Source organism: Camelus bactrianus, chromosome 3 (genome assembly GCF_048773025.1).
Source record: "Camelus bactrianus isolate YW-2024 breed Bactrian camel chromosome 3, ASM4877302v1, whole genome shotgun sequence".
Classification (NCBI taxonomy): Eukaryota; Metazoa; Chordata; class Mammalia; order Artiodactyla; family Camelidae; genus Camelus; species Camelus bactrianus.
The window spans coordinates 96,707,301-96,729,831 of NC_133541.1; the positions used below are offsets into that span (position 1 = coordinate 96,707,301).

The 22,531-nt window shown below is 41.1% G+C and overlaps 1 protein-coding gene across 1 annotated transcript in view; it reads right to left on the minus strand.

Annotated features, from left to right (window-relative positions):
* Positions 1 to 22,531, minus strand: part of TRPC7 (transient receptor potential cation channel subfamily C member 7) — a 119,024-nt gene that overhangs the window by 93,618 nt on the left and 2,875 nt on the right. Inside the window, exon 2 of the mRNA XM_010971653.3 lies at positions 16,408 to 17,185. Within this exon, the coding sequence (XP_010969955.1) occupies positions 16,408 to 17,185 (778 nt within the window). The remainder of the gene's footprint in view (positions 1 to 16,407; positions 17,186 to 22,531) is intronic.

Consider the following 22,531-nt stretch of genomic DNA (forward strand, 5'->3'; position numbering starts at 1 on the left):
AGTAAGTTCAAATCTAATCAGGAAAATCGGATGCCAATTTTTTTGCCTATTTATCCAGTGAATGACTGAATAACACTTGGAAGTAGGACTTAGAGCTTTTTTGTGAATGTAAAAAAAGGAAACTGAGACTTTGATATGCTTTCATTTATCTCTACAGCTTCCACTGTTACCTGTGAGCTGATGATTCCTGGGTTTTTACCTCCTGTGCCAACCTGTACTCTAAGGAGCTGATTTAAAGATTCAGTTGCCATATGGTCACCTACATTGGTAAGTCCTGCAGACACTTTAAACTCTGCATGCCCCAAACTGAGCATATGGGTCTTCCGTCTGACAATCAAACCTGATCTGCTTTCTGCTTCAGTAAATAGAGTCTCCATCTACTCAGCTTCCTGAGCTAGAAATCCTGGGTTTGTCGTTGTCTTTACTAATTAGTTACCAAGAACTATGGATTCTGATCCAAAGATCTCTACTGTCTGACCCCTACTGCCCACACTCACAGTCTTGATCTTAATTCAAGTCCTTATAATTTAGTATCAAGATTTTTGAATTACCCTCGTGAGTGATCTGTTTAACAGCAACAGTTCCCTCTACCTGGAAGCCAAACCATTGGTTATCCCCTTGGTTAAAAATCTACAGGAAAAAAAATCCATGCATCTTTATTATCATATTTTAATATACCTCACGAAGATTAGCCCTCTTCCCATAAGTTCACCTCCCCTCCAGCTACACCTGTCCACCAAGCACACTGGGCTTTTCATGCCTCTGCACGTGCTTATTCGTCTGCCTTTATGCCTTTAGTTCTCTTCTCTATTTGCCAAACTTAACCTTCAAGAACCACTTCAAAATATCATCTCTTCCAAGAATCCTTCCCCCGCATCACCAGGCGGTTCGTTGCTCTCTTTGTGTTATCATAGCATTTTGCTCCTACTCTCCTACATTGTAATTATCCCTCAGCTCTCCACTCTTTTCTGTTGCTTTGAGGGCAGAGTTCAGGTCTCATCCATGCTTGTAGACCTAGTACCTAGTGCAGTATCTGGTACGCAGAAAGAAGACCACCCTTTGCTGAAGATCATTTAACCACTCTCAGTCCATTTCCTCGTCTGTACAATGGAAATAATAATCTCTTCTTAAATCTAAACTTAGATGTTGTTTATGAAAATGCTCTGCAGAAATGAGAAGCAGAAAGGGCTAGAGAAGTAGGGACTCAACAAGGGATTACTAGTCAAAGTACCTGGCTTTTTGAATGAGGAGGATGACTGCAGAGCAGTAGAATGACTGAGCCAAATTCACATATCAGTTCATGCTAGAGCCTGGGTCTCCTCACTCGGTGCCCCTCATCTAGGCCCAAGAGGATCTTCCTTTATGATGCCATATTACCTCTGTGACATATGCCATGTCTTCTGCAGAACGTGACCAAGCTACTTGGTTCCCTCAAGTAATCTACAAAATCTTACCACCATGACCACCCTCCTTACATATGTGCCTTGGGTAAAGAAAAAATCCAACTCTTTGTGTAAAATCTGGTTTCTACACTTAAAATCTTTGAGGGAAAACCATTTGGGGAAATAAACTCTTGCTCCTAGTTTTTTCAGTCAAATTAAAACATTTTTGCCACATTTCCTGGGGTTCATCTTCATGTTTATGATAAAACATCAAGTTTAAGCACATTAAACATCAAGTGTCTGATGTGCTATGGGAGGATACTGGTCAAATTCTTTGGAGTATAAACTTTAAGCAAAATTAGTAATCACCAGGGAAGATAAATTTTCATCAGAAAGTTTCTTGGGCTCTGTTTTCAAAGAATATGTAGGAGAAGCAGGAGAGAGCTATTAACCCTCAACAGAAAAAGCCCTGGTCTTCATCATGCAAAAAGCATGGTACTCTTCCCGAAAATGCAAACATGAGTTCTGAGCCCCCATGTCCAAGCAATTATATTGTTGATAAACAGAAAGTGTGTTGTATTTCCAGGATGTGTGCATGTGCATGTGTGCGTGCGTGTGTGTGTGACAGAGAGAGGAACTTAGCATCTCAGTATGGCCCCTCTTAATTTTCAAAGCACTTATCTATCAGTAATTAGCAAACTTGCTCTGGAGCCCAGAAACACAGGTCATTATTATTAATTTCACACTGTAGGTATGGGAGATGGAGAGATCATAATGATATGAAAGATAATTATGCTACCGAGCATCTGGGGAGCCCTCTTCTGTTTGAGAATTGATAGTATTTAGAAAATTTGAGCCTCAGTTATTCCTACATCACTGTAATTTTAGGACTAGGTTTACAGCTTTAGTTTTCTTAGTTTTCTTGGATCTTACACCATTCTGCCTCTATGGTGACCAGAATCTGTACTTCAGCTCCTCCAGTGCAGATGGTACTGTACAACCTGATCTATCTTATTGAGAGCTGATGGAAAAGTACGTAGCCTCCTATTGCTAGGGCAGTACATGTTTTGAAAGGAAGCCCATGCCAGGATATTCAGTGTTTATTGCAGAACGTCTTATCCCTACACTGTGTTTGAGTGTATAACACTTCTGGTAGGTACTGATCACACAGTTTATAAATGAGAAAGAAAGAGAGGGACACTTAGTTCACCAATGCCAAGTGAGAGTTCTCAATGATAGAAATTTTTTTCCTTTTGCAATCAAATGCATTTCTCTTAGTTTTCTTGATTGGTATTAAGTGCAACTCCACCTGGAATCCAGGAGCTGCAGTAGTATTTGCCAGCTTAGAATCTGCTGCCCTAAAATATGCCACTTTGGCATAAGGATTCTTTTGAGATAAAAAGGCAATTGAGAAGAAGCAGATACAAAAAAACTCTCTGTCCTCCTGCTATTTGGCTAAAAGCAGAACATAAATTTGTGAAGGGTGTCGCCCCTTCCCTCTCTACCAAGGAAAACCAGTTAGTCACCAGAGACAACTCTAGATCCTTATCAGCCTAGAGACAGCACTAGAGGAATCTACAGAACAACCTTGTTAAAACTGCTTCTCATCTACCATAGTTTCCTCCTATATTTACCTTCCCACAGTTGATGCCGCTAGAAGCTCACAGTTGTTTTCTTTTGTCTTGTCATGACTCTAAAAATTTATTCTTTTGTTAAGATGATTTATAAGCCCAAGTCCTAACCACCCCTTTGAATTACTCATCTCTGAGTTCTTTCCTCTTTTTGCACAATGCGCATTTTAATAAACTCCTATTTGTTTTTTTCTTGTTTACCTGTCTTTTGCTCAGTCTAGTTTACAGGGCTTTATCTAGCCAGGGAACCTAGGAGGGTAGAGGGAAAAAGATTTTTTTTCCTCTCCTGCAGCCTAATGGAGGAAGAAAAGAACCATAACTTTTTAGCATTATTCAGCCTAAAAACCAAACACTAAAATAATCCAAAGCCTGTAAAAAAGCCTTTAAAATAAAAAAAAATTAACTGAGCATGGCTTTGGGCTATTTCTTTTGAAAACTTATGGTTTAAATGTATGTATCTGGGATTTGATGGGTAGCTGGGGTAGTCACGGCCACTGACAGCCACCTTCATTCTCCTGAATTACAGTAAGTTCCCTTGGTTGATATTTTCCAGCTAGAAGTTTTCGACTATACAAATGGAATCAAATCTTGGTAACTTGTTGGAAGGGGCAGAGGAGTGTTACTGTTAAGAAGGTTAAGAGAGTTTCTTCTTCATACCAAAATAAATTCCAGATGGATTAAAGAGTTGAATACACAAAAATGAAACTGTAGCGATACTAGAGGAAAAGACAAATGCATTTAAAAAATAATCTTTGAATAGGAATACCTTTCCAAGTATGACATGAAACCTAGAGACCACCACTAAAAGACCGACAGATAAAACAGTATAAAATTTACACAACATTTCTGTTCAGAAAAGAATATTGTAAGAGATAAAAAAAGACAACAAGCTGAAAAATATTTGCCACATACTGTGTAGATAAAGGTCTGATTTCTTTTTCATAAAAATAATTCTTACAAACCAAAAATTAAAAGAGGAATGAACCAAGTAGAAGTGGACAAAAGATAGGAACAAATGATTCACAGAAAAAGGAATACAAATGAACCATAAACAAAAAGTTGTGTAATCTTATAAAAAATTCAAATTAAAGTAGCACAAAGTGACCATTTCTTACCTACGAAACCACCAGCAATTAATAAGTTTGGTAGCACTCACTGTGGGCAAGGAAGTGTGTAAAAGAAGCTTTCATACCCTGCTAGTGATACTTATAATTTTGGACTGCTTTTTGGGAGGGCAGTTGTCAAGTTGTAACACAATTTTAAATATCTGTGCTCTTTGACCATTTTGAGCAGTCAGCCTACAGATATGCTCACAGAAGTGCACAAAGCTATATGTACAAGGATATTCAGTGCAGAGCTGTTCATTAAAACAAAAGCTGCAACTAACCTGAAGATCCATCAATAAGGAAATGTTACATAAATTGCAGTGCATTTATGGAACACTCTGTTCCTGTTGGGGAGAGAGGAGAGGACTCCTGGGTGCTGACATGGAAAGACATCTCTGCAGATTTTATTATTGAGTGAAAAAAAAAAAAAGAAGTTGGGAACTGAATGTGGAGTATGTTTTAATACATTTAAGACAATAAATAAATAAATACATATGTGTATTTACATGGGCATGTGAATATATGCCTATGTACGAATAAAAGATTTATGCCCAGGTATAAAATAAATGATTAATGAGGCTGAGTCTGAGAACTGAGATTAGGGCAAGGGAAAGTATTAAGAAAGGGGGAGCTTATTTCTTACTGTATGTTGTTTGGTTCTATCTGAATTATTTTTTTCATCATACATTCCTTTGATAAAAATTTGAGAAGATGGGTAATTTCCTCATTTGTTCCTTACTCCTGTATGCACTCACTGTAAAGGGAATCTCAAGGAGAAACCAAACCCTTGACTGCTCAGGCTGAGCTCCTCAATCTCACAGGGAACCCTTCAGCCAGTTCCAGATCCAGCAGCAAGGCAGGACCACAGACTACTATCATGCTTTAGTTCTGGTCCTCACTGTGGTTTAATTCAATGGAAGTAAATTAAGCTGATCTGGGTCATGTTGCTGAAGTCATTTTGAAAACAAATTCTGATTTTAGCCCGTCTTATCATTGATTTTTAATTCCAGCTACCTCTTGCTGATCCTTGGAAGTACAGAAAACAGCCCTCACCTTTCTTTCCTAATAGCCCTTTGGGTAATTTATTCACATTTTCTTGGCTCCCCCACCCCCTACTCTTCTACTTTAGTTCTTTAACCCTTATGTACAATTTCCAGGGGTCTTCTAAGTGTCTTTCATATATAACCCCAACAAAAAAAATGGTGAAAAGTCCACTGGGGCAGCCGGCCCTGAGGCTGCCTTGGTCCTGCCCGGTCTGCCCACTGTCTGGGCTGGCCCAGGGTTAATGGGTAGGTGTGAACTCACAGGCCTCCCTCTGTTCACCAAGCCAGTCCTGCAAGGGGATTAGAATATCAAGGATGCCAGGGATCTGTCTTGTAGTTCTGCTCAGGGCTCCAGCTGGTGGGCATGTAAGAGAAGGAGCCTCTCAAAATATGAGAATGCCCTTCTTCCTTCTAGATGCATTGTCACCAGCCCCTGGGAACAGTGACTTCTGTTTTGGAGAGAAAGGCTGAAAGTGATGCTGTGGAAAACAAATCTAAGTCCACACATCATCTAGTATCAACCCCTTGAAGGACAGGATAATATGCTAGCCCAGAATATGACTGTAGGAGTTCAGGACATGCTACCCCAAAATATGCTACTTTGGTATATTGATCATGTTGAGTTGTAGACACTTGAGAAACAGCACATACAGAAAGAGGCTTTCTTTGAATCTGCTTATCTGCCCAGAGACAGATCCTCCAAAAGGATCTTGATTGCCATAAATCCTCTCTCTGGGAGCCTCTTCCACCAGAGAAGATGGGCTCTTATCACAGGAGAGGAGATACCATACCCAGACAGGCTTTGTCCCAAACTATCATACTTTCCATTTGTTCTTCTTCTTTTTTTTTTTTTTTTAAACATTTTTTATTGAGTTATAGTCATTTTACAATGTTGTGTCAAATTCCAGTGTAGAGCACAATTTTTCAATTACACATGAACACCATTTGTTCTTTTAAGTGCCCATTCATATTTCCTAAAAATCATATACTCTCCCCTAAAAGGCCTATGCCCCTCAAACCCTGCTTTCCCTATTAAAATGGTATTTAATCTGAATTCTAAGCCACCTCAGAGACTTCCTTATTTTTCCCTGAGTATTTCTCTTGTGTACATGATTCTATACTTCTGTTCAATTTTCTCTTGATAATCTGTCTTTTTATTACAGGGGTTGCAGCTATGAACTCAGGAAGGCAGAGGAAAATTCCTCCCCTATACAGGCCTATCTCTCTCCCTGGACAGGGCTAGGACACCCTTCTTCAGAGGGTCCTTCCTTAGTCCCTGGGGCCCACCCTCATGCTATACTGTTCGACAGGAGTTGTTCTGTGGTGGGGCTCAGAGATTGAGTTGTAATGATTATGCGTAGGGACTCTCAAAATCATCAGAAAGGCATGAAGATTATTTTAGGTTAAAAACATCTGAACAAAGAGCAGCTGAACTTCTTTCGCTAACTTAAGTGCCAAAAGTACACTTGTCATAAATCCCCTCTATGGCGGAGGTTGGGAGAGTGGTTTACAGCTAGAAAAGAGACTGACCACTAGCACCTGGGCGAGAACAAACATCACAAGCTCTTACGCCTTGCATTTGTCTCCCTAAAAGCCCATGTGTTTCCTGAATGTCCTCTTTTTCCTTAGAAGCTCCTTTCTCCCCTCCCTTTCCTTGCTATGTTGGTATATAAACCCGTCTTTAACGGTTCAGGGAGGCACTTCTTTTCTGCACTTCTGTATGCATATGGGTAATCTCTGTCTTTTCTCTTATTAACCTGTCTTTTGTTAGTTAATTCACAGGGCCTAACCGTCACAGCCTAAGGTGGTAGTGGGGGAGTTTTCCTCTCAACACATGACACTAACATTTTCTATGAATTGTTACTTATGAAGTGTTGGCATCACATGAGAGAATGCCATGATATTCAGTGTAATTACATTAAATACACTGAAGTGGGTGCTTTTTTGGGGGTTAGAGGAGAATAGGAATGAGGATAAAGTATGAAGGGAAACAAAAATATGATGATAATGTTCCATCAGCTAAGTCACAGTATTAATTCAGGTTGTGCACCGGGTGGTAGGGGAGCACTCGGAGGAAACATACAAAAATATAAAGTCCTCTTATGGTGGGATTAATGCTGACCTTTTTGTTCCTTCTACTTTTCTGTATTTTCTAAAAGTTTTATAATCAATGTGTTTCATTTTCATTATACTCAAACCCAGCCCTTGAAAATGTTTTCCTCATATTTGAGAGGGATAGTGCCCCAGTACTAAATTTCCTCCATTCCCTTTGTCAGCTACCTCCCACTTTTTACCCACCTGGCTTCCCCCAAACATCTCTTTCTCTCTCTCTCTCTCTCTCTCTCACACAGACACACACATACAGACACACACTCACACTTTTACAGAATTCCAATAGCTCTATCTAGGCTTGTGTCTTGGTCAGTAGAAAGCACTAACAGTCTCTCCCTTTTCTTCCAGAATGACTTCCTAGTTTTAGGACTGTCTTTGACTTCCCAGGATAACTGACCTTTGCCTTTTTATCTTGCCCTGCTCTGTGGATCTGCCTAGATTCCTGGTCTCAGCCTTCCCCAGTTCATCTAGCCCAGTGCTACCCGATTGTATTGGGTTGAATAGTGTCCTTGCCAAATTCACACCCTTCCTGGAACTTCAGAATGGTACCTTTTTTGAAATTGCGTTTGCAGATGTGATTAGGTAAAATGAAGTCCTACTGGAATAGAGTGGGCCCTCAATTCAAAATGACGGTTCCTTAAAAGAATGGTCTTATAAGAAGAGGACAAGAGACACAGAAACACACACTAGATCACTGTGTGACAACAGAGGCAGAGGTTGGAGTGATGTGTCTATGGGCAAAGGCTTGCCAAGGAAGCATCGATTGTACCCTGAAGCCTTCAGAGCAAGCATGGCTTTGCTGATTCCTTTGATTTTGGACTTCTGGCCTCCAGCACTGAGAGAATAAATTTCTGTTGTTTTGTCACCACATTTGTGGTACTTTGTTACAGCAGCTGTAGGAAACTAATTTGTCCATCTAGAGGTTCTGGGTGCCCAGAAAAGCCTCACCTGCCTCCATGGTCTTCCCGGCCTGGCATTCTCAACATACAGAGTCTTGGAGGAAGTAGAGGGAGAGGTCTCTTTTATGCCTTTATTTATGTTAAAACCAGCCCCAGTTAGCAAAATCAGAGATGAGATTTTAGGCGTTTTACTCTACTTTAATGGAAACTTCACTTGGTTCATGCAGGAGACAGAGGGAGAAAGATGTCCTCAGAATCTGGAAAATACAGTGGAAAGATTAAAATCCAGTGGAAACCTTTCTATTCTGGAGTTATCACTTCTGAACCCACTTTCCAGTACTTCTGTGTTGACAGTGCTATGCAGTAAATAGTTTGGCCAAGCCTAGGGCACACCCTTTTTTCCTCCAAAGTTCAGGGTGGAATATCAGAATCCTCCTTAGTCTCCTGTCCTTCTGCTACTCCACTGGGCTTCTACCTTGGAGAAGCAGCAAGAGAGCTGGCTCTGTTTTCCTTCCCTCCCTGTGTCTCTCCACTGCTGGAGCACTGAGTGGTCCAGGGAAGGAAGAAGTTCCTGGGAGCTCACAGACAAGAAAGCTGTCCTGGAAACAGCCAGGAGCCGTCACCTTCTCTGATTGTGCTCTCACTCCAGCTGCAACGAGTCACTTGCTGGTTGAGATGTGCTGGTCCTGCTGCCACTCTCCTCTTTCCTGGGAGGCCCCTTCCAACAGCGCTTGTACAGCTCCTTCCAGTCTTGTCCCCTCCAGTCCATTTTGTACAGCAGTCAGACTGGATCTTTCCAAGCTGCGGATACGAGTCACTCACTCACCTGCTGAAACCTTCCGATAGCTTCCCATTCACCCTACAGTGAAGTTTGATTTCTTACCATGGCTTCCAAGAGGCTGAGGTGTTCTTTTTCAGCATCTGTATTGCCTGCCGCCTCTCCTATTTACTCCCTATAATAGGGAGCTACTCACAGTTCTCTACATGGGCCTCTCTGTTCCCTCTCTGCAGTGGGCTAATTCTTGAGCAGTTTCTGTGCCTGAAACCATCTTTCCCATTCCCTGCTGTCTGTTTATCTCTCCCATACCATCCATTTTCATTTAAATATTGTCAACTCTGAGAAATCTTTAAACACATGCACATACACACACAGTCATCTATCCCACTAAGTCAACTCTTTTAAATTGCTCATTTACTGCTTAGCATACAACATGATTTGTAAAGCTGTTTTTGTGATTACGTGAAGAATGCCCATCTCCTCCACTAGACTATAAGGTCCTGAGGGCAGGAACTTTATCATTTTCATCATTTCATCCCAGCAGCCAACCCAGAACCTGGCCCATACTAGAGGCTTAATTAAGCATTTGTGGTATGAATGCTGAATTTTCAGATAGCTTGTAACTAGGGTCCCTCCACTTCTGATATTCTGGCCGTCTATAGACCATATTCCCATCCACACTCTTGACATATATTTTCCACATTTAATCTGCATGTGAATTTACTCCTAGTAAACCACATGCTTCCCTGTTGATGGTGTGTGCAGCATACTTGATTAGTTTTACCCTATTGTGATTGATTTATATATAGAATTGTAACTTTTTTCAGAGAAAAACCCTACATTTCCATCATTTACTTTTGATGTAACTTGCACTACTACTCATTGACTGATCCCCTCTAAGAACTGCCTCCATTTTCTCCATATCTCTGATATTTCAGACTGATAGTTGCACTTGTATAGGAAATGATTTTTTCCCAGTTTTTTTGTGTGTAGTGATGAATCTTTTTCATAGAGATATTTTTCAAAAAATAATCTCTGTACTTGGCAGGAGCTCTGCGTGCCCATTTCCTCCCTCTCCCCCCATCGCAGCCTCTGTCTCTCCTACCCGGGTAGCTGCTTTTCACAGCAGTATTTTAGCAGCATGCTAGGCTTCTCTAGTTTCAGTGGTCTGCATTTTCCCAATTGGAAAATACTCCCTTGACCTGTTTTTAATCATGGAGCTCACATGTACAGCCTATACTTTTTCTGGTTCTGGAAGGATCTTTGGGGTTGGGGAGGAAAGCTTAGCAGACATCAGGAAGGCCCTCTGAATAGAGGAGGTGTTGAAACTTAAGTTGTGTTTATTGGGAGGAAAACTTGTGGTGCTGAAAATCCTGTGGGCTTTAGGGACCAAAAAGGGATCCCCAGTGAGATCTCTGGGGTAAATTGTGTACTTCTTATGGGTCGGGTCCTCTGCAAGGAGTTTTACATTCTTCATCTTATTTAACCCTCACTAACATCCTTGGATGTCATAATTCATTAATTCACTTATTTATTTATTTACTGAACACCTAACATGTGCAGGACATTGTGGAGGTTAAATGGAATGAGGCAGTGAAAGCTCTTAACAATGGGGTGAATCAGAGATTGCGGTAAAGGCAAGTGTTTGGTGGGGAAAACAAGCCTTCATTTTGGACATGTTACACTTCTAACACCTGTTCCCCTCACCCCACCCCCCATTTTTCATGTAAGAAAACTAACTTCCAGTAGATGCCCCAGATTGTATGGTTGCTAGGAGATGGCTGTGAACTGGAACCCAGGTCAGTCTGATTCCAGAGCCAAGCTCTGTGCTCCCTATTTCATAGCCTTGAGAAAATGAAGCATGGCTGCACTGAGTGCTCACCCAAAGCCTGTCCCCTGTCCATGTCCTCATCTAGTGCAGTGGCCTCCTTTATCCCACTGGAATATCTGTCACCCAGCTTACAATGTCTCCCTGTATTTTAGAGGCTAAATACTCTTGGCATAAAGAGAAGAGAAAAATCATTTAACTTTAGGCATTAGTTCTGACCCAATGAAAAACTGTCATTAAAGGACACATTAATTAGCTCATTTTCCTGTGATGACTCATCAGTGAAAGCTCAGGTGAAAGTGCTCCTCCAGACACTTAGGTAGAAAAATAGAAAAAGACAAAGTTAACATGGGGAGAATCACTTCTGTCCTTCTCCTGAGATAAGCCAATGCCTGGATCTTGCTCTCAGATCTGGAGACCGGCACATGTACTCTGACTGCCCTTTACCTGCACATGCTCAGTGGGGGGGCGTTCTGTCGTAGCTCATCAACTGACATTTGTGAACTGTCTCTTCTCTGCTTACATTCTGCATCCTCAGATGCTCAAGTACAGGGCTTGGGTGACACAGTTAGATCTTTGGGGGTCTTTCAGATGGTATATAAGTGAGTGCTTTGAGGATTTTCTGCCTGATTCTCTTAAAAAGCAACAACAACTTGCTTTTAAGACCTGTAGCCTTCATGGTTTAAAAATATTTTCCCATTAGAAAAGGGAACAGTTTTCAAGTCATTTCCTGTATATTAAACAGGCATTTGTTTGTGCTACTTACTAGCTAAGCTTTCAGACTTCAAGGAAATGTGTTTTCCCAGGACTTTGGCCTATAAAATTTAAAAATACTAAAAATGTTCAAAGGATTTGAGAAGCAGGTGCAAAAACAGATTCCACTAAAGGCTGGGGGCAACAGGCTTATTCAGCTTTTGGTACTGCCCCAGGCCCAGAGTGGGCCTTTTCTCAGTCTTCCTGGCTCCAGACTCCAGGGCTCACATGTGCTCTGGGTTCTCCCTACCAAATACAGAGTCCCTTCCCACCCTACTCTCCTCCTCTTCCCTCTTCCATTTTGATAAGTTTGCAAGCAGATTGCAAACTGTCATCTCAACATCTTTACCTTCCACAATGGGATCTTACTAGAGATGATAGCAGGTGGCAAAGTGGTCTAATTTATCATTATTTGCATTTTTAATCTGTGGTATTTTAAGTTTTTTATGGGTCTTAAAATGGCAACACAAACACTGATACATAATTCATTATCTATTTTTCATAATACACATGGTTAACGACCCATTTACAAACAGAACAATCATCAACACTTTAAGCAAGATGAACTTACAGCTTTAGCTTTTTTGCCCCCTGCTCTTCCCCTCTGTAGTCTATAAGAATAAATTCCTTGTGACTGAAGCAGTCTGTAGCTTTCATGCTGATGTTTTGTCAACTAGAGCCTTCTCAGTTGTAGCTTTGTTATTATTCAGAATGACTGAATCTTAAATAACTAAGATAAAGTGTTTGTTGGACTTCCACAGTTCCTTGACTTGGGAACATTGGGTGTCAATTTAAGCAAAAGGTGAGAGAGCAAGAGGAATACTTTCAATCCCCATCCTGCTTTCTCTATCTTTCCAAAGCCCTGAACCTCATTCTACAATATTCTCTTGTGATATTTTCCTTCCTTCTCCTCTCCACACCCCTGTTGTACATTGCTGTTAGCATAACTCTAGGTTGGAGCAAGATGAACACCTGTAATCCTTTTGAAATGGCAGTTCCACAGATAAACAACATACACAGACAGAATGCCCAGGACTTTCACAGGAAGGGCACCAGCAAAATAAAGGGGGCCCCAAGCAGTTTTATCATGAGAATGATCAGTGAAGAAAACCAAGCAGACTAACTCAAGAGAAATGTAAAGACCTTGTTGTGTTCTTGGTGGCTGAAGCTGTTACTCAACTGAGACAAATTCCTTGTTTTTCCATACTACTCCAGGTGCCTCTGTAGAGACGCTGTTCCATCAGGATGAAACACCTCTGAATAGTTCATCCCATACAGATCTTCCCCTTCTTTGTCTCCTACTGTGTAGATAAATCAGTTAACCAAAATATCATTTGTGGGCAGTACTCCCAGATCCCACATGTTATATACAGTGGGCAAGACCAAGAAGACACTCTCTGCTCCCTGGGAGTTTAGTGGTCATTGACACCAGACAGTGCAGCCTATGATTGGTCTTCAGTTATTTAACATGAGATGGTTTTATCCCTTCAACCACCATGTAACCTGTAGAGCTTTCCCATTTCACCAGGTCTATCTAATACCTTTGTTAAACCCATTGGTGTTAGAAGAGTTTAAATCATAGGTAAAAGTAATCACTTACTTCATCAGTCGAAATGATTATCCTTTTTTAGGATTTCCTTTATTCAGGTATTTATGGAATGCTTACTTGATTACTGGGCACCATTCATGGCATTAGGAAAGCCTCACTGGCCACATCAAGTTTTAATGTCTTTCTACAGCCCATAAGATTAGAGAGACATAAGAAAATCCTTGACCAGTTGCATAATTTCCACACTAAAAATAATGGCTTGCTAGCAGACATCTGACTCCAGCAACAATTTACTGGAGACCTTGACATTGGCTGTACTTCTTGCTAATGACTAAACTTTCTTCTGGTGATAAATTAAAAGGACTCCAAAAACAATAGCTTGGGCAACTGAATCCAGGTTTTCATGTATAATATGTTCCAGTCAGGAAGAGTCACTCCCAGAATGAGTGTTTTAGAGAATGTGGAAGATGACATATGACATCTGCAGTGGGAACCTGATAGCTTTTTTACACAGGTGGTAGCATCGGACCACCTCCATAACACATGGCTACAGTCATCAATGTGTAGTCCCTTTAAAGCAGAACAGATGCCTGAAGAGTGCATTTTAGAACACATCACTTGCTCTTTATTATTTTATTATAGTTTGACTTCCTTCTTGCTAATAAGCTGCTCTCTTGTCTGAGATTTATAATGTGAAGAATGCACATACAAGGATAGTTGAATAAGTAATAAAGTTCTAAAGGAATGCTTTATGTTAATTTATAATGCACCATTTGTCGACAATCTGAAAGACACTTATTTCAAACAAAGGTAGCTAGGGGGATGTTAATAGCCAGCAAATGTATTTATGCTAGCTCTTATTCTTTGCATTGTAGAAAAGATTTGTCATCATGTTAGTCATGTTCTTAATTGTACATAATTTTCATAATTTACTTTTTAAATCAAAATATCATAGTAGATGTTTTCAACAAACTCCCAGTTTTAGATATTATATATACTAAAATATGTCAGACTTTAGGTTTTATAAAGAAAACAAATGGTGTAGATATACTTCCGAATGTCAGTCTAGCTTCATTTTATTTGATAAGGCTGGCATGCTCGCAGATTCCACATAAATACAGAATTGCGCAATTATCCAGATAATCTGGTCCAAAAACATTTTTTGCTTGAATTATTTTTTTCTTAGACAGAAATATCTAAGTTAATTGGTTTAGCCATTTCTTTTATATGGCTTATGCAGTTATAGTCTGAAGCCCAGGGAACAAGCAAAATTCCGCTGAGCTTCCTTGGGACATGACTGACTTCATTGCTGGTAGGTGGAGTTTATTGTACAGAAACAAGGAAATAAGAGGCAATAGCTACATTCCTTGGAAGCTTCTTTGGTTAATCTCTGTGTCTGCATCCACCAATTTTTCTAGATGAGGCTATGAACATTACAGGATTTATGGAAGAGGCTCCAATTCAGTAGATGGGTCCAAGACGAGGGGACAGATGGAGTAAAATTAGTTTAATTATAGGATTTTTCATCTGTTCATAGTTTGTGGTGCCCTGCAGCTTTCTGTAGGCCTGGCTCCTCTGTGCCTGACTGTGGGTGATTCCATTCCTGCAGAGAGGCTTCAGTGGCCTCAAGCATGTTCAACTAAATTATCCCTCTGTAGTCCCAGTGCTTCACACTTCATATCTTCTAAATCATCTTACCTACCAGTCAAGTAAATTTCCAAAACCGTAGTTTTCATTTTAGTCTCCTAATCACGAATTTTCATTGGCCTCCATTTCCTACAGGGTAACATCCAAATTGCTCAGTTTGACATGCAGGGCCTTCTGAGACCTGCCCACTCATCTCTTCAGCTCTCCTCCTGTGTGCCCCTGCAGGAAATGTCTGTTGTAGTCACATAGAGCTTCTCATCAGTGGCTTGCCTGCTGTGGGCCGTTCTGGACCTTACCTTCACTTGCCTTCCCTGAATGCCTACCTCTCTCTTCCCACTAATTCAATTCCTCCTGCTTAATAAAGCCCAGCTCAATTCTGTTTCCTACTTTGAGATCTCCCGGAACAGGGTGGTCCTTTGATGTGAGTTGGTACCCATCCTTGTCCACCTGATTGTGTCCCATGCAGGGGCAACTCTTGCACATGACAATGAACTTTTCTCCTGCAGGTGACATCTCTTCCCAGCTCCATTGTGAGCCCCACATGTGATACCTTTTTGCTTGCTCCCTGACATCACAGACTCTGATTGAATGGCAGGATGAAAAATTATGAGCCCAGCTGTAGTTTCTAGTCTTTAAGCCACACCTTCTGCAGTGGAAGGTGTCTTTCAGATAGAGACAAATGAAACTTTGAGAAGCCCAATGCATGAACAAGTCCTCTGACTTACAATTTCCCAGGATGGCTAAAAGCTGGCTCTGGGGTCTGAGTGCCTGGATTAGAACAGTGGTTTTACTACTTACTGGCTATAGGGTACCTCTCTACCTCTGTGCTCTAATATACTATGGGGATAATAATGGTACCCATACCAATGGTTGTTGAGGGGATTAAACAGTATCCTGTAGGTAAGGAAGCTACTACTTGGCACAAAATAAATATTGGTCTCAATTTATTAAACTGTCAAAAGAATTAGGTTCCAGTCTTCTCTATCAGGGTGAGAGTCAGTTGATAGTAAAAGCACAGAACCACTATTGAATAATGGACTTTAGAGATGGGTCTTCATCCTCTGAGTTGGCCTGGAAATTCCGGGTATTTTCAGGGGGGGTTGCTCTGGGCCCATCTACTGGGATGACAAACCTAACTACAGAGACAGTTTTATTTTCATTTTCATGTACCTCCTCCTCAGCCCTTTGATAGAACCGCAAGCCTTTCTCAATTTAGCAAGCACTTACTATTGTATCTACAGTCCACACAGTCCAGGATGCATTAGAGATATGAACAAGACAAATGAAAACTCTACAGGTGAGACAGTCAAGAAGTCCAAAACTGGAACTCGGAAACAACCGCATGTATCCCAGACATACCTGGGCTGCCCAGGGCAGAGGGGAGGCAATTACACCAGAACCACAGAATAATCTTGCCTGTGTGACAAACACATGGATTTGTTTTTGTCATCTCTTGACCACATTTATGTGGTTTCAAATATTTCATCTAATGGGCTGCTTTTCCTTCAGGCCTACTTCTGACACAGGTTGGAGGTTCCCTTCCTCCCTGTAAGCCTGAACAGGCAAGACCGTGAGTCCTGCACCCTCCATTAGACGGGAAGACAACCCATTTGGCTATTGGACACACCCGGAAGAGCCCATCGGGCAATCTGCCTGCTGGTGGTAAGTGGGAGAGTTACCTTGAATTCAGTCTCAATGTTGGCTAGTCTGGCTAACTCGTTGCTTAGCTCCAGCGCCGTGAGGACAGGGTCTTCACTGGACAGGGACAAGTAGGCAGCGCTTGCCAGTCCCTTGTAGGCGTTCATGCGGGAGCGGGAGTGGCTGAAGGAGTCCTTCCGCTGCTTCTCAGTGCACTCGTTGCACTTGCAGAAGTAGTCGTGGGGCCGCTCGATGCGGGCGCCCTTGAGCAGGAGGATGTGCACGATCTCGTACTCTTGGCAGTGGGCTGCCAGGATGATGGGCGTGATGTCGTGGGAGAAGCGCGTGCCGTCCTCGTCGTAGGCATAGAAGTCGTCGTCGCGCAGCTCCTGCTCCAGCGGGCTGAGTGTCAGGCGCTGGCCCTGCGCGAAGGCTGGGTGGTTGAGGATGGCTTCCACGATGCGCACGTAGCCCTTACTTATGGCCAACAACAGCGCGTCCCCCACCCGCGCCAGGTTCTCCTTCTTGAGCAGCAGCTCTGTGACCTCCAGGTGCTCGTTGCCCACAGCCAGCTGCAGTGCATTCTGCCCCATGTAGTCTACGCAGTTGAAGTTGAGGGTCTTGGACTCCTCCAGCATTTTCCTGACCACTGGGATGTTGCCATACTCGGCCGAGTCCAGGAAGCGCTCCTCCTCCGGCGTCAGACTCGTTCCCTTCTCGTTAAACATGTAGGCGGGACCGCGGATGGCCTGCCTGCGGCCCTTTTCCCTCAGTGTTGTGTGCCGGCGCTGCATGTTTTTGAAGGTGCTGTTCCCCAACCTGTGGGACAACAAGGCAGAGATGCTGAATAGTCTCCCAGGGGCTTGCAGGTGCCCCAGGGGCAGAGCAAACAACAAGGTTGAGATGAAAAAGAATGTCATGACTGGAATCTTACAAGAAATTATGAAATCTTATTAGAAATCATTGTTTTAGCACTGAGATTAAGACAGGTTGGATAACCTGCACTATTCTTTTACAAACGGAAAGGTGTCGATTTAGTTACTTAGCATCTATACCCCTGGGGTGGAGGATTGGCTGCAGAGCTGAAATGTGGATTTAAGCAGAGGGAGGTCGAGAGTGTGGGGGTCATGATGTAGCTGAAAACAGGCCAAGGCCTGTTTTATTGCCATTTGTGCCAAGTTGAGCATGTCCCTTAACTTCTCTGCGCATTAGTAATGTTTCTCTGTGTGTCTGCCAGTGCGACGGGGATAACTTTTTGTGTGCCATAGAGTCCATGGGAGGATTAAATGAGGTAACATGCATGTAGAACACACTCAGTCGATGTTGGTTTTATTCTGTCCTCTCCTGCCTGTTGGTGTACCCAGTTCTTCAAGGACTCTGCCATAGAGGTGGCCACCTTGGATACTGCTGCCTTTGCTTCAGGTATGTTGCCCCCATTGAACCTCCTTCACTGTGACAGACCTGGAGCAACGTGCAAGCGTGGCCACACACCTCTTGTTTCTACATTCAGTGCTATTCTGCACTGGGATTGTGCTTTCTTTCTTGCCCCCATGGAGCCTGAGCAACTACTAAGGGCACATTGTGGCAGGGAGCTGCCCTAGACTCACTGCCACTTACTGATGGCCACTGAAACAGCCTTCCTGAGGAAATTCAGCCTTTGTTTCTTAAGATCAAACCTGAATTTTTATATGGACAGAAGAACAGTGTAATTTATATGTATGTTCATTTCTAATGTGTTGTTCTTTCCCATTGTGTCATAATGTAGACATTAATACTAATACTATTAGTAGCAGTTGGCGACACTTACTAAGCACCTCTGATATGCCAGGAACTATACTAAGAAGTTAGTGTACTTCACATAGATAATCTGTGTAATTCTTACTTAAACTCTATGAGGTGGATACTATAATTGTCTTTACTCAGATGAAGATCCCTAGACAAGTGGGGCTAAGAGACAGGCTTTGAAGTAGGAAGGTCCAGAGTAGGAATCCTGGCTCTATCTTTTGCCAGCGTTGTGACTTTGGACAAGTTTGTCAGGGTTTTAAGATGGCAGGCTAGAGAGAATAATAGCTGCCGTGTAATTTGAGGTTGAGCTGGAAACCCCATCTCTAACTCACCTTGACTTCTGGAGTGGGTCCCCAGTTCAAGATGCTTCCACTGTAGAATAGAGAGCCCCTAATTCTCTACACACTTGAGCATCTCAAACTTTTTTGATTCTCCAATTGTCCCTACTCATATTTTCTAATCTCTTTTTCTAGTCTACCCCAACTCAAGGTATTCAAATAATATTAGAATGGTATGCATTTCAGTAAGAAACCATCTATTCTAAAGAGTAAGTACTTGGGGATTTGTTTTGAACTATTTTCCATGTTCCCAACTGTCTTTTTTGTTATTGGTCATGTCTCCATGCATCAAGAATACTCACTATTTCACTTAAGTCGTTTGTAAAAATTAAGCAAAGTAATCACAGAGGAAGGCTTTTAAATTATACACAGTGTTTTGAGATTTTTTTTTTTTAAAGTAGTGTCATTTAGTCTTGTGATTTCTAAAAATTTGGGCTCTATTTAGTTTTCTGCTTATTTTTTCTTTTGACATCCTCGAACCCTTTTGCTTTTAGCTCCTTTTGGGGCCCTGATCTGGTATAAAGAAGAGACTTGGAGGTCTCATACTCTAATCCTGCCTAGGCCTGAGTCACACTTCTTGGGAGAATCTGCTGAACTATTCAGTGGAGCAGCTTCTTCATCTTCAGAAAAGTAAAAGGAATAATGATGGGCAACTCCCTGAAAAGGCAGTTGTGGGTGATAAATCCTAATATAGAGCTCTGTGCTCTTTTAGGAAGAGTGTCTGAACTACTATCCACTTTTCTGAAGTGCAGGTTGATAAAAGATTGCTGGAGAAAAGATTCTCAAGATTCAAGTTTATGAGTTCCTTCTGAACCCATTTCTGTCAACAATGCCATCATTCCAGGGAGAGAGGCTGCTTGTTGATGCCAGTGCAGACTGTAGATTGGGAGTCCAGGAGAGATCTTTACAGGAGAGAGAAGGAGTCACAAAGTGGGCACAGGTATTTATTATTATGTTTTTCAGAAGACAAGGAGGTGACTGAGTTGAAAGCTAAGCAGTCACTTCCTTTGTGTCCCCAAAGGGCCTTGTTTCAGAAGACATGAACTCAGTTTCAAGATCTGTCATCTGAGTACACACTCTCAGGTGGGAATTATTCCCACAGAAGACTTTAACTCTTTCTCATGAAATTACTCAGCCTGTCCTATGCTGAGGCTTCTCCCCTCGCAGGGCTACCTCTCTGAACTTGCCGTCACATCTCAACCTGAGAAAAGTCCCTTTCCACTCAAGAGCATCTGAGCAATGTGTCAGAGATGAAACAGTAACTGTCCTAGAAGGAGACAGACCTTGAGATTGATTCCATATCACTTTTCCATTAGAGATCTGTTCAAGAGGGAGATAAGTCAGACTCCAAGGTCAAGAGTACACAACTATTATATAGCAATAAACCATGGAGAGACTAATTCAAAGGAAATATAAAAAATACAGAACCAAGTCAGAGCAGAGAAACATTTCACAGGGAACACATAAGTACCCAATCTAAACTGAGTCCATATGAATGTCATAGACGCTGTAGCCTAAAAACTTAAAGGATGTTAAAGAATCATTTGTTAATTCCCCTCATTAAACGAACAAAAAAAGCAAGATGTTAACATTCTCATTTTTAGGTAGAGAAACTGAAGGTGATGAAGCATAAAGACTAAACCTTAGGGCAAACAATTTCTGCACAAGAATAGAGCATCATATAAATCTTGATGTTTCTATAACAATTATGTTTTATCAAAGAAAAAAAATGTATGTGTATGGCTAGTATTTGTCTTCACCGCTTGACATGCATTTTTCTGAATGACCTTGAAAGCAGACACCCAGAAGTTTTAGGAAATAAACAAGTCTCTCTTTCCCATCCTTTAATACCTTGACTTTGAGATAGATTTGGATGCTCACAGAATTGTCAGTTCTGTTCCTTTCCTTACAGAATCTGGCACTGATGAAACGTTATGGGACTCAAGTCACCTTTGTATGCAAGCATATAGTGGGACATGCTACTCAGTGAGGTTGCTCCCAACATAAGGGATTTCACAGCAGCCACATGAATTGATCCAGATACTGATGGAGGCCTTTCTACCTCACTGGGGCTTCTTATTAGTTCTGTCTTCTATTCTAATAGTGCTTTTAAACATTGGTTTTACTTTTTTGGCTTTGTTAAGGTATAAACTGACAAATTGTAAAATATTTAAAGTGTATCCTGTAGTGATTTGATATGTGTATACACCATGAAAAGAATCCCATCATCTTGTTAATTAACACATCCATAACCATATATATATGGGTGTTTTGGTTAGAACATTTAAGTTCTACTGTCTTAGCAGATTTCAATCGTATAATGCAGTGTTATCAACTATAGTTACCATATTTTACATTAGATCTTCAGGACCTTATTCATCTTATAGCTGGAAGTTTGTACCTCTTTACCACTCTCTCCCTATTTCCCCCATTTAAACATTTATACACCTTTGACAATATTTAACCATTGTATCCTTGCCATTTAATCTTGACATTATAAGTAGTCAGACTTTAGCGATGCATTTCACATGGATTGGGAAGAATCCACAGAGCATGCTATGTCAGAAAGATAAAGTCATTTGGTCCACAGTAGCTGTGGCCAAAGCTTACACTCATGAGTCAGATATGTTGCTCTGCTGGACTCTGGGATCTTGACATAGTTTTACTGCCAATAATGAGCTAAGTGATTCTCTCTAAAATACAGTTAGCATTTGATTGCCCTTACTTTAATATTTTTCTTAAAAATGAACTTTGAATGCAAATGCTTTTTTATTTGCCTATATTATTAAGATAACAAGTGATCAAACTCATCTAATACCTCAATTAATATACTGTGTTTTTCATTTTCCATAAATGCATGCATTGACATTTGATGTCATTGAAAAAGGGGTTCCAGGGGAAACAAAACTGTATTTGAGAGGAGGACTAATTATTAAACTCCCTCTTGATCCCTTGGTTGCTATTTTTATCAGGCTTCTCTTACAGATGCATCAGCCAGTCTGAAGGAAGCCAGATGTCATTGATCCACAAAAAGTATGAATTCTACACCCTAAGTCCAGCTGCAAAAGAGCATGACCACAGAGCTTTTTGGAGACAGGGATTGTGGTTGATTACTGGTGAAGAAAAGGCCACACTTAATCAAAATGTCTTTTTGGAGATATTTGTTGTCTTTTTTGTGTGAAATAGCTACATGCACCATAGGTCTTTGTAGAAATTATCCTAGTCTGAAACAAATTCAGTCTGTAACCTTCCACAGCTAAACATAGAACCAAACAAATCCAAGAGTCAGATCAGTCATCCAGGAAAAACCCAGCTCTGGTCTGTGTATCATCTCCCAGGTGTACATATTCTTGAATTTTAGTCCAGAGCAACAGAGATCAAATGGTCGGGTGATTGGGAGTTTTCTCCTAAACCTCATTTCTCTTACCAATAGAAAGGAAATAATAAAATCCATCCTCCATGTGCCTCACGACTCCAGTGAAGATGAAATAATGTGTATCAAATGCCCTGGATACTGTAAAGCCTTACACAAATGTCCATGACAATAATGATGAAAACCTTACATATTAGTACACTTAAGTAAATGATTGTAAATTGGCTTCCATTTTGCTCTACACTAATATATTAAACTTAGCTATTTTTCTAAATGACTGTGTAATAGTAAGAGTTAATATATATTACACATTTGCCATGTGACAGACACTGTGCTAAATGATTTACATGAATTGTTTTAAATTCACACAAATTGTATGATAAATTTAGCTATTTTCCTTAATGACTATAATGATTAACATTTATTATACATTAACCACATTGCAGGCACCATGTACTGAATACTTTACATGCATTATCATTTTAAATTCTCATCAACTACTATAGGATATAGGTGCTATTGTCATTCCCATTTAATAGATGATAAAGTGAGGCTCAGATAAATTAACCACTTTTAACTACACAACTTGTGAGGCTACACAGTCTATGAATGGTAGACCCACTGTAAGAAGTTCTCATCTGCCTGATTTCGAAGCCCATGCTTTTAGCT